General features: G+C 36.2%; 1 protein-coding gene across 2 annotated transcripts in view; it reads right to left on the reverse strand.

The window, feature by feature from the left end:
• CBLB (Cbl proto-oncogene B) overlaps positions 1–12,860 on the reverse strand; it is a 128,583-nt gene that overhangs the window by 37,459 nt on the left and 78,264 nt on the right. For both annotated transcript variants that reach the window (XM_054270435.1, XM_054270436.1), the window contains exons 5-9: positions 11,721–11,877; positions 7,762–7,883; positions 5,514–5,651; positions 3,834–3,921; positions 1,369–1,500 (exon numbers count right to left, since the gene is read on the reverse strand). In XM_054270435.1, coding sequence (XP_054126410.1) covers positions 1,369–1,500; positions 3,834–3,921; positions 5,514–5,651; positions 7,762–7,883; positions 11,721–11,877 — 637 coding nt within the window. The remainder of the gene's footprint in view (positions 1–1,368; positions 1,501–3,833; positions 3,922–5,513; positions 5,652–7,761; positions 7,884–11,720; positions 11,878–12,860) is intronic.

A 12,860-nucleotide genomic window follows, 5' to 3' on the forward strand; every position in this document is an offset into this window, starting at 1 on the left:
AAAAAACAAATGAACAAGCAAACAAAACCAACAAAACTACACACCTCGGAATTTTTCAGAGTTTTTTAAGTCAATGATTTATGTGGTCAGACCTCTAAGTCTGTCATTCAGAATGAAACCTGAAAAAATAGAGAAAGGGTGCTCCTGAAATGAGAAACATTGTTCCAGCTCAGCAGCTGCTTAGTAGTGAAATAAATATCCTTTTGTGGTTATGCCTGTAATGGAATTTCCTATGAATTTCTGACCTATGGCCAATTTGAAAGATTTGTGTTTGGAACATCAAACTCAAATTTCACAAAGAACACAAAATTGGAAACTGAGAGTACTTCATTTTCAAGAAACCTTTATTGCTAATGGAAGAAAAACCTCAAATTATACTTCTAATATATTGTGTTGGTTTGCCACTGAGGCTTTCTTAATTAGGTAGAAAATGTCCTAATTGGAAAAGGAAAATTATAGTACTTGAAGACATGCCACAAATGTAAGAGTGAAAACACATTGATGGAGGATGAACTAATTTAAAAACAGGTCCAAAATGGACTAGACTCAAGGATTCTTTTTACTCTTCTCACTACATTTGTAAGCAAAGACTGATTTTTAAGTGTGGAACAGAGTCCTCTCTGAGAAGTGGATGAACCTTACTTGTCCCCATAAAATATAGATACGAAAGAAGGGGCAGGGATGATGCACATTTTAAAGAGGAATGACCTCAGCTTTAGATATTGCTTTTTAGATCAATTGCCCTGAACTAAGGGTGCCCATTCTCCCTTTTCCCACAGACTGGTGGATCCATGAACAAGATGGACAAAACCTGGGTTACCAGGAAATCTCAGAGTTTTTTTGGATGTTCTATAAATGACTTTGAGAGAAGGGAGTTTCCCCTCCATTCAATCTCTTAGTCCAACAACCATCTAAAACCATCTAGGTGTTTCAGTGCTTTGCATGCTACTAATGTGAAACACAGGCATCCTAAAAGCTTAATTTTCCAATTCATGACCTCCACTACTGAGTGGATCCTTCTCTCACCAAAGACATCCCTTCTCCTTATAAAATGCTGTCTAGTCAGTTATCCATTCCCAGACTGAATTGGCACCAAATACCCAGCTTGTACTGTCTGAGTAGGTGCTGGACTCAGGAAATATTTTCCACTCAGCAGCAGTCAGCAAATGGCCTTGGCAAGACTATGAGTCCAGACTGCAAAGACTCCTGGAGCTTTATTTTTCACACATTTCTGGTTTGAAAAATGAGGACGTTTATAATTTTAAATATATACAACCTTGCATCTGGAAAAATAAACATATACCCGCATTGTAAACACAAAGGAAACAGAAATCCATTCCCTCCCCACCAACTAAACTGTGACAGTACCTGCCAGGCTGTAAGACAAGAAGTGCACATAAGGTGTCCACAAGGCTCTATCTTCACATCCTTGTCATTCTCTGCACAGATTTTACACAGCTGAAAAGTGGAACCCATTTCACAGTACAATTCATACTGCTCCTGTAATAAAAGAAAGTCAAACAATTATTTCTTTCCAATGATTTGTTCACAAAGAATATACTTCTCCAAATGCCCTGTTTTCCAATCTGCTTTACGAATTAATCAAGGAAGCTCTTGCTACTGATCTGTCTAAAAGCCACACTAAGGTTACTGAAACAGCTTACATTTTTGCTTCTTCCAAACTGTGATATACTACAATACGTACTAAAATGTGTTAAAAATATCTGTGCCTATTAGATTTTGTACAGACTTGTTATATGTAGCTGCTGTGCAAGGCACAAATCCTACTTTTCTTTGGTTGCAGATAAAAGGAAGGAAATGAACATATTAAGTGAAACATTAAGTGAAGAAAGGGAACAAAACTGGGATTTTAATTTCTAGGTATGAATTTAGGGGTAAGAAGATTATTGGATTGAAAATGGACAAACAAGAGGGCTTTTTTACCTACAGCAAGGATGTTGTATAGCAGTATGTAAAGTACACAATCCTTGTAAAGGAAGTATGGCAAGAACACCCTGCAGGATAACTTGGCAACAGTCATGCACAGATTATTCAGTACTTCACATCCTTACAGGACTGACAGGAAGGTAGAACACCACCATTAGAAGGAATAAATAATAGACAAAACTCAAGTCCAGGACAGTGTTCGAGAAATAGTTATTGTTGGGTAACTGACAGTTAAATGTATTTGGATTGAAATAAGCTTTTTTAACCTTGAAAAACCAAATTTTGAAAGCCTAAAGTAAGTATAATACAGATCATGGGAAAATAAGCAGCTACTACTAAGTGAAGTGAGGGGACATGAGGCTAAGAAAAAGACAAAACAAAAGAGAGAGCTTGTATCTGCAGCTGTAGTCAGTGTACTAAAGATGCTTATGGTGGAGCTCTAGCAAGGAATCCATCTGCAGCAATCTAGCCCTGCAGCCACTTTCATACCACCTCTTCATCATTCAGGGAGGTATACTGACAACTTCAAACCTCTTCAGTTATATATTATTAAAGGCAGACTCACATAATTCAGACTCTTTTGAATTACCATCAGAATTAGCTAATAAAGTTCTCATAAATACATGTGCAGAAATAACTTGATTCATTCAGTGGATTCAAAATAAAACATGATTGGCTTGTGAAGAACAAGGCAGTAATTGACTATGTGCTGCTTCTTATTTCTCTGAGAAAAAGTGAAGATATGGGCTGGAGCATTACTCTGCACTAGACAAATACCTGATAAATCTCCATTATTCTTTCATTATTATCTCAAGACTGGAGGGAAAAGATGGATGTCATAGAAGTGGAAGTATTCAGGTTGTCTCCAGGCAATTGTTTTTAGGAATTCTCTTACTTACAAAACAGATATATTTGTAATGCTATTTCTGATAATATCAGTAAAGAATAGTAAAGAATTGTATATAATAGTAAAGAATACTTATTTTCTAAAATACTTCTGGAGTGGAATGCACATAGAGCACCCAGAAGTACAGAAGATTCAGCAGGTCATCCAGTTTGATTTGAAGAAACAGAAGACCATCTGGAACAGCAGCGCTTGTATCAAGTCTTTCTTTGAACATATCCTTAAGTCTTCCAGATGTTTTCATCAGGAAAAATGTTCTACACAGTATTCCTTAACCTTCTAGTGTTAATTTCAGCACCATTTTTAATCAAGTATTTGTCTTGGGGTGTTACTTCCTACTACTTGACTATCAAATATCTGCAGAATTAATCACATCATCACTTAACAAGACTATAAACACAACTACATATTCTAATTTTCTCTGCAATTCTTTGCAAAGTGACTCTGTTGAGGCATTTACTTCTGCTGTTTTCCCTGATCTCTCTTTCAATTTGCACCATAGACAAAGAAGAAAGGAAAAAACTGGATACCCTGGAACTGGTATTTTTGTGATGTATGAACTTTTCCTCCTGGACTTGCTAACCAACTATATCATTCCTATTCAGGCTTCAAGACTATTATTTGATCCTCATTTTGTTTCTGTATTCCCCTTTGTTATTAGCAAGGAAAAAACAAGCTACATAAATCTGTTACATAAATATCAGGAAAACCTTTAGTAGCTATTTGAAACACTTCTCACTTGGAAAAGGCTCACAGAGGCTCACAATAAACAAAACATTCCAAGACATGCCATCTGCATCACCATCCACTCTACAGTTTAAAGGATTATTATCCTGTTCCTCCCCTAAGCCTTTCTATCAACAGCATATTTTCCCTCCTATGAACTTATTACTCACATTTTAATAAAAGCTTATTATTACTGCTAGATGAGATACTAAGGGAAGTGAAGATTACAAAGTAACTCAAAACTCTGCCAACATACCTGTGTGACTTTTATGTGATCGTGTGGTGTGGGCTCACATAATCCTGTCAAATCAGGATTATAACTTCGTCCATCAGGGAAAAGATAGCTGCATCACAAGAAGATTGTTATAAATATGCACATTTCTTTAGCTTTTATTAGCTAAATCATACTTACAAAATTTCAAGGGAGCAGAATAAGTTACAGTAGGCATTAACTAAAATAAATCATCTTTCCATAGCCATCTATTTTATCTTTTGAGTGCAACTGAACTGCTACATATTCATTTTGACACACGCTCAAGCGTATTTATAAAAGCAGAGGACAGATTTTGACATCACTTGGATAGCTACCACTAGCATGCATCTGAGCTTTGATTAGCAGATAACCTTCTAGGGGTAGCCCAAAAGAGTATTATTTCACATCTTTCTTTCACAGTGAACTCATACTTCCTAGTGGTTTCCCACTGGAAGCATTATGCTCAGGACTCTTTAGACTATTTCAAGTAAAGCTGCAGAAAAGAAGGTAACACATTGTGTGCATCTGTATTTTGATTTATATATAATATTATACATGTCACAATAATATATACGTGCATATCTCTGTATATTATGACAAGAATCTACACTGAGAACTTCTCATGCACACTGGACTTTAGGCAAGAACCAATGGGAGCATTTCAATTGTGTGGGAAATTAACAATAGGTTAAATGAGGGTTCATTCAATTCAATTGTATGGGAAATTAACAATAGGTTAAATGATATTACAGCAACCCTAAGATGTTCTGTATTCAGGTCTATGTTACCTGTAACTCAGAAACAGTTCTTTAAAGCTCATATATTTTTAAGTCACATTATGAAAAAGTTATAAGGTACAAAAATATCACTCAGCATAAAATATTCTCAGCTCCAGCTTTTGTTTGCTTAGTTTTTGTCAGAGAGAAACACTACTAATATAAGTGTGTTTTTATTACAGGTATAAAATCATCACACCTGAAAAAAAAATACTAGATTGTGTAGGACTGAGAAAAATTACGAGACTGCAAAAGATTTATCAATCTTTTTTTTCTTTTGGGGATTGATCAATTGCCTTTCCTTTTTCTTTCACATTATATATATTTATATTGGCTATACCAAAACATGTATTCCAGTGAAAAGATTCTGACAACAAATATTTTTCTGTTACTTCAGCCAACCTAGCAAAAATGTTCTACTTCTCCCTATAAACTTACATTCTCTAATAATTATAAATCTTTTCAGTAAACTATTAGAATGTGGAAAATGTTCTGGCTGCACAATATATAAAAAAGCAATTACATAGCTTTCAAATCATTGTCCACATTTGGACACATGAGTAACTGGAAGTAGAAACTGTTCAATAAGCTTAAGTGCATTTGGGACTCTTGGGGGGCTGTGGGGGGAAGGAGGGATCAATGCAACAGCTGTCTCATTTTAATTTCTCAAGGAATTTATTTGCTACAAGATATGACTTGTTAACTTTCAGTAACCCTGGTTAATGGAATTAACTAGAAACAAGTAGTTTTTAAATGAATTAAATAAATGGTCCTTAAACTCTGAAAGAATGCTAACCACCATATGCAGTTTCTCAGTTTTAAACATCTTTAACTACCCATATAAGCATATAGGGAACAAGCAGATGAGGATTTCACAGCCATGGTAGCTGTAAGAATTGGCACTTACAATCCTTCCCGGCTGCCATCGATCAAAGCTTGAAATAGAGGCTTATTGTGAGGTATGGTCTGCAGGATGTTCCCATCTCCAGTCACATAGCCAATGGCCCACTGGCCTAGGCGAGTGCAACTCAGTCTGAAAATGTAGCTTGATAAAAACAGGATAAATGAAAAGTCAGTGTGATTCAGAGTTCAGCAAAAGAAGTGAAGAGAGCAATTATGGCCTCTGGTTCAGACACTGAATTAGGTCCCTGAACATTTAGGTAACATTCCCAATTCTGCCATGTTCTTTCTAGAATTTTAAACAAACTTGTCTCTTCTACACTGTCAGCTTCTCATGGGCAGAAATAAAATAAGAGTAGCTGCCTACCCCCTGCTTTTCATCTGCTTCTCTTTTAGTTCTCAGAGTGAAAGCTGCACATTCACCCTGAGCAGTTTCACTCAGACATGTCCATAAACCTCTTCAAGAGGACTATATGGTATGATCCCGTCTCCATAGCTACAACAGACACCTTTTGTGCATACCCATCACCTGAACAAGTGGATGGAAAAATGTAAAGCCTCTTTAAGTGCAACAGAAACAGGAAAGATGCATGATAAAACCTACTCTACTAGAAAATGGTAATTTCTTGTGAGCCTGTGGAGGTGAACAAAAGAAATACCACTTCTGATTCAGAAAAATCAAATATTAACTACACAATTGGACTTAGATTTGAATATTTCTCTGTGTTACAGGTGATAGCTGAGAGTATACATAATGTAGACAGCACAATCAGAAAATAAGGAAGATTACAAGCAACAGGATTGGTCATGTATAGAGCTTCATACAAAAAATTCTACTCCCTTTCATGTCAGACACCATTTCACATACAAAAACCTCCCTGAGAAAAGCATCTCACAGTGAAAGACCACAAACTCAATTCTGTATTATAGAGCAGCTTTTCTTAATTACACATCACTATTTTATTTCATTCCAAACTAATATGAGAAATCTAAGCCTCTCTGAAATTTGGCAGAGCTCTTACAACCTTCACTAGGGCCCACATAACACTGAAGTACTAACTATTAATCTGAACAGAATCTTGTAATCTGCAGGATGTTTTAGTCAGATTAAAGAAGAAATTTCACTTCACATCCCCTCTTTCCCATTCCAGCATTTCACCTAAGCAACTCAGAAAGTATGCAATATGATATGCAATAGAAAGCAACCTTAAAACTGTCTATTTACAAGGAACATAAAAGCTACATGGGCTAATTTTTCTATCACAGCATGAGGATCAATAACAGAGAAAATACGAAATGTATCAAATGCTTTCAAAACCAACCTATTTGACTTATGTAGTAGTGTCCATGAGTATCAAGCTAAAAACCAGCAGTTTTCTGTTGGAACCACAGGATTTTTGTATGCATGGACTTGACTACTAGGGTAACTTAAGATACAGTATACTATTTGCTGAAAATTGAAAGAAACCAAGTACAGAATGTGGGTATAATTGCTGGTAGGCTTCAATAATGAGTTTCAAAGCAATGCACTTTTAACTATGTGCTTCTGCAGAAGCTTCAACAAGGAGAATTAGGGAAAAAGCTTCATAATTGTAAGATAAAACTTGCAAAATAAATGATAAGTAATATAGGATTAAATCCATTCTTGATTTTTTTTTTTCTCTCAAGTGAAGAAAAAAACCCAGGACAACAGTGACATAGTGGTAAAAGCTCAGTTTAACCAATTTACTATGCACAGCACTACATCTAAAGTATTTAAAAACTCTACATGTCATGATCTTTAATCCGACTGATTGCTTTTCTAGGTGAAGAGTTTATGATATAGAATGATACAGGCAAAGGAAAAAGATATGAAACACAAAAGGAACACAAAAGCACAGATTAAATTTATAGCTTGAATGTTACCATGAAAGATGTTAAGATGATTTTTGCTTTACTATTAAGCAAAAATTCAATGTCAATTTTGAAAATCAAATTATATTTTGAAATATGCTTTTCAAGAATGCATTGCTGGTTTTACCTGATTCAGAAGAAGAAAGAAAAAGCAAATTATTTTCAATTTATTTCTGTTTATTTTTACATATTTAAACTTCAGTGTGCTAATACAATATTTTTTTGCTTCACTTCTTCAGTGCATCAGTGGGTGTTAAATAAAATGCAAAAATATGCAAAATAGAAGGATGGACCCAGCATAATTATGTAGGTTCTGAGACAGCAAGTTTATTTGGAAAGCAATATGCAGTGAAACCTCTCACCTCCCTGGTTTAGTGCTGTATTTCTGCAGCCTTGCTTTCACTTCATCATACGTCAGGAATGCCATATATCCAGGATGTGTCACAGCTAAGAAGTTCCAATTCCTTAGGATTGAGCCCCATGGCTACAAAGAGAAGACAAACAAGTAAAGGGACTAAGCCAGGTAGTTCTGTATTTCTAATAAAACTCAAGTCTGTGAGTCAGAAACACCTGAAGTGTTTTAGCTTCAGCTGAAAATTACACACTTTTGCTTTAGGTCTGAATGGTACAAAGGACTGTCCTATATACCCAACTTTGCTACAAGTGCTCCTTCAAAAGAATTATTCCAAGAACACCAAGCACAACTTTTTGGATAGAGATTTTGAAGACCCTGAATTAAGGAGATCTTCTATTCATAGATACATAAAATATTAAACATCATTTTTAGTTAGAACCTGGAAAGTATGACTCCATGATGGTTTAATAAAAACACAATTAAGTCTGAGACATCTTGAAGCACTTTGATAGTTAATGATAAGTAAAATTAATCTAAATAAAGCTAAAAATTAATCATAATAAACCTGCTAATTTGAGCTGTCATTCTTTTTTTTATTCTCTACTTCTTAATTTCTTCAGTCACTATAATGGCATTAAAGCCAGAAAAGAAAACAAATACTGATACTTCACCTGAATATTTGCTAACCTGAATGCAAAAGCTTCAGAAAATGCAGTGAAACATGCCTGATATGCTATTACTTCAAAAAATATGGAATAGCCCATTACTGTAAATGAAGAATGATTTTTTAAAGTAGTGGATTAATACAGATATATAAATGTCCATTGCCAGCATTTGGGAAGTCAATAAACTGACTCTGAATGGTTTGCAGATTTTAAATCTATTTCTCAGAAGATCAAGGCAGGTGAAGTTAAGAGACACAAGACCAGAGGCTTGTGTTATTATGTGCCCTGCAAATTCCCTTTAAAAGAACTTCTAAAGGCTAATCAGGCAGAGATGAAATGCCAGTGTGACATGCTTGAGCAGATTATCCTAACAGTTCTGCTTGAGAGTGTTACATTTCCCAGGCAAACCGTAGCCACTACCTAAACACAGATGAATACCTGTTTATTTCAAAATTAATACCTCATCAAGTTGTACGCATGGAATAGAAGACAGGTTTCAGCACAGAGGCCATAAGAAACCTTAAGTGTTTAAATTTCTCCAAAAGCAAGGAGGAAAAAAAAATAATTCCAGTCCTAGATTCAACATTGCATCCTGCCAGCTCCTTCAACAAATTCAACAAGGCCAAGTGCAAGGTCCTGCACAGGGATTGGGCAATGCCAAGCACAAGTGCAGGCTGAGTGGAGAATGGATTGAGAGCAGCCCTGATGAGCAGGACTTGGGTGTGCTGCTGGATGAGAGGCTGGACACAACCCAGCAAGGTGCACTCCCAGCTCAGAAAGCCAGTGCTGTCCTGGGCTGCACCCAGAGCAGTGTGGGCAGCAGGGCAAGGGAGGGGATTCTCCATCTCCTCAACTCTCATGAGATCCCCCCATCCTCAAACAACTTCATCCAGCTCTTCGCCCTCAGCTCAGGAAGGACATGGACCTGCTGGAGCAAGTCCAGAGGAGGGACTGCAGGATGATCAAGTGGATGGAGGACCTCTCCCATAAAGACAGGTTGACAGAGTTGGGATTAGTCAGCCTGGAGAAGAGAAGGCTCTGGAGAAACCTGGAGCAGCATCCCGGTACCTAAAGGGGTCTACAGGAGAGCTGGAGAGGGACTTTACAAGGCTTGGAATGATAACACAAGGGGGAATGGTTTTGAACTGAAAGCCTATAGGTTTAGACTGGATATTTGGAAGAAATTCTTCAGTCTAAGTGTAATGAAGGCACTGCAACAGGTTGCTCTGCGAAGCTGATCCACAGCATTTCAGCTAGAGGAGCTCTGAGCAACGTGGTCTAGACAAAGTGTGTCCTTACCCATGGCAGGGGGGTTGGAATGGGATAATCTTTAGGGTCTCTTCCAACCCAAACCATTCAAAGGCAAGAATCCATAACTTGCCTTATGAGCAGAATTGTACCAGAGCAGAAGTGCTAAATGGGACAAGATTTGCTCCCTTTCTCTTCAGTGGAAGTATTTTCACACCAAAGGACATGTTATAGTAACAGATTGAAGTTCCTGCAGAGCAGGAACTGTTCTGCTGTGCTAAGCTTCTCTCTGGTCAGGGAACACAGCACTTAAAGCTGTGCATACATACAATGGAGAGGCAGGGGGAGCAACTTCACTTTCACAGGATCTCCATATAGCTGAGTCGTGCTTTCTTCTGTGAATAAACACCATTACAAATGCAGCTTTTCTGTAACATAACCCACAGTTGGCAAAACAGTATTTTGATTACTTAATTGGGAATTTCTCTCAGTGGGTGTATGCACACATAGTTACAGAAGCTGTTTAAAAACTAGAGAAGTAAAATGTAACCTCCTGGGAGTTCTCAGACCAAGTTCAGTGCAAGTTCAGTTCAAGAGTTACACAGCTTTTGCACCTAATCTCTTTGGCAAGACATATCTCTCTGCTTCTTTGCTGAATTAAAAGTTAACCCTTACCAGTCATCTCTCTTTACATGTATCAATACTGCTGATCCCCTTCTTCTAGCACAAGGCACAGAAATGAATCAAACCAGCAGTGGCCTCACAAAGAAAATAAGTGACCAATATTTGTGGTTCAGTTAAAAAGAGATTACTGACACCATTAACATTTGCAACTGTGACAATGTTTTGACTCAGAATGGAGAAGAGATAATCAAAATCAAAACTCTATATACTAAAATCATTAATCCCCTCCTGCCAGATTTTACTATTAACTTTATAATGGCACCCTTTCCCATAACAGCAAAACTAGGACATCTAAGCAACAATTAGCACAGGGCAATGTGGAAAGCAGAACAAACATCAACCCAGGGTTTGATGTAAAGTTGATATTTTGAACATATCTCCATCTGGCTAAAGAATAATCATATATGCTTATAGGTTGGAAAAAGACCTTAAAGATCATCAAGTCTAACTGTTAACCCAGCACCGCCAAGTTCCCCACTAAATCATATCCCCAAATGCTTGATAATCCTTTCAGTGAAGACCCTAGTGCAACTTGTGGTTCTGTACTAGTTTACTACCGTACTTGGTAAAGAAAATAAATTATCAAATAAATGTTTTTTATCTCAAGAGTTTCTATATACAAACTATATCTCAATAGTTTCTATATACAAAAGAAATATCCAAAGTGATAAATTTCAGAAACAGCACACCTAATATGCATGCAAACCACTACAGTCTTCTATATTAACTAAAATACCTGAAGTATGTTCTGTAGAAGAGACATGAGGTTACAATAGACACATAACATACATAAAAAGCTTATTTCAGATAAATAGTAATACAATTAATGCTATTCCCAGATATAGCTCCTTGTTGTAAATAAGCATTAATAGCAAAACTATGTTCATAAAAAAACAGTTCGGCCTACATTTCGTCTAAAAGAAAGCAATATGTAACTGTCCTTATGAGTTTGCAGAAACATATTTGTAGAATATATATTATATGTAGAATATATATGTGTATATAAACATATATGTAGAATATATATGTAGGTACAAATGCACAACAAAAAACATAAAACTCTGATTATCAGGAGGTCTACATTTCTAGGAATGTATTTAAAAATAGTGAAAAATAAGTAAGTAGCAAACAGCTATTGTAATAACACTAGATGTATGCAGAAATGAAGCAGGTGTTGCTGGATGCTTTCAGTTTTTCAGATGTGCGTGTTGCTGCCTCTAACACCTCTGAAGACTAGAAGAAATGCACAATTTATTTGTAAACCGCACTGTTTTAGTTCTTTCAGTTTTTTTTAAAAAAATCTGCTTCCTTGCCTCAGGGTACTAAGCATCTCAAATTCACACAATTATCTATAATTTTCAAATCTTACCTGAAATAATCTAGTGAAGATATCAAATTCAAAAATTGAAATGTAGTCATTGCAGGTCAAGTCAATAGTAGATTTAAGAGCCATTGCTTCCAAACCAGAGCTAATCTGATGAACTTCATGAAGGCACTGCCTGAACACCTTCCATGGCACTATAGTTCTGTTAAATAGGTAGAAAGAATAAATTCAATGAAATAACATATTTAAGACTTGATAGCTCATTTAGTCATTAAAACTGAACTTTTTTTTTAAAGGAGCGAACTGTAACATTAATTTGGTTTCTCTACGGAAGAAAAAAACCCCTACAAATTAAGTTTTCTGAAAGCAGCCTAAGCAAATACAAGAATGGCTTATCTTCCTTTAAACACAGCTGAATGTCATTTATTTCAAATGATAAATATTCAAGCTTCTTTAGGAGTACCACAAAAAGAACGGCGCAGAAACCAAAATACCCTACCAAGCAGGTGTTGCAAACAATCTCACATCCTTTCAGAGATAATGTAAAGGACCTAATCTATGCTTGTAAAAGAAATCCTTTCTTCACAGCCTCCCTTACCAGAATGATGAGCATCAATTCAATATCTACAATTATGTGATTTTTGCTATAGCTAAAGCTCTTGAACAGTGGTCAAGTAACATGACAGCAATCAACCAGATACCACTAAGAGTGGTCCAAGCCCTGTCATAAACCATGACAGTTACATTAACTTTAATAGACAGGAAATTAGAATTATCCTTCCTAACACAGAAAGCCATGTTCTGTCAGATTCAGTTTCTATTTGCACAGTTGAAGATAATGCAGGTTAGTTATTTTGCCAGCCAAGTATGTGTATTTGGAAACTGGCATGAGGTTGATCACTTTAATGTGCTCTATCTTATCACTCTCAATAACAGCAATTCTTCTTGTGTCATTAGGGTCAAATCAAAATTTTGCCAAGCCTTAACAACTCTTAAAAATGTTCTGCCACACATTGAGATCAGATTATATGATATTTTAAAAACATTTTCATTAACCAAAATATAATCAATGCATAATTATTCAGGGCAAGATCTCACACATTCACAGTAATATTTTGTTAATAACTGCTAAATCAACAAAAGACACAGGCCTCACAAACTCAGTAATATTTCCTGTAAATTTTA

This window comes from Melozone crissalis, unplaced genomic scaffold, assembly GCF_028551555.1.
Source record: "Melozone crissalis strain CALT ecotype California unplaced genomic scaffold, PUWL_Pcris_2 ptg000009l_1, whole genome shotgun sequence".
Taxonomy (NCBI): Eukaryota; Metazoa; Chordata; class Aves; order Passeriformes; family Passerellidae; genus Melozone; species Melozone crissalis.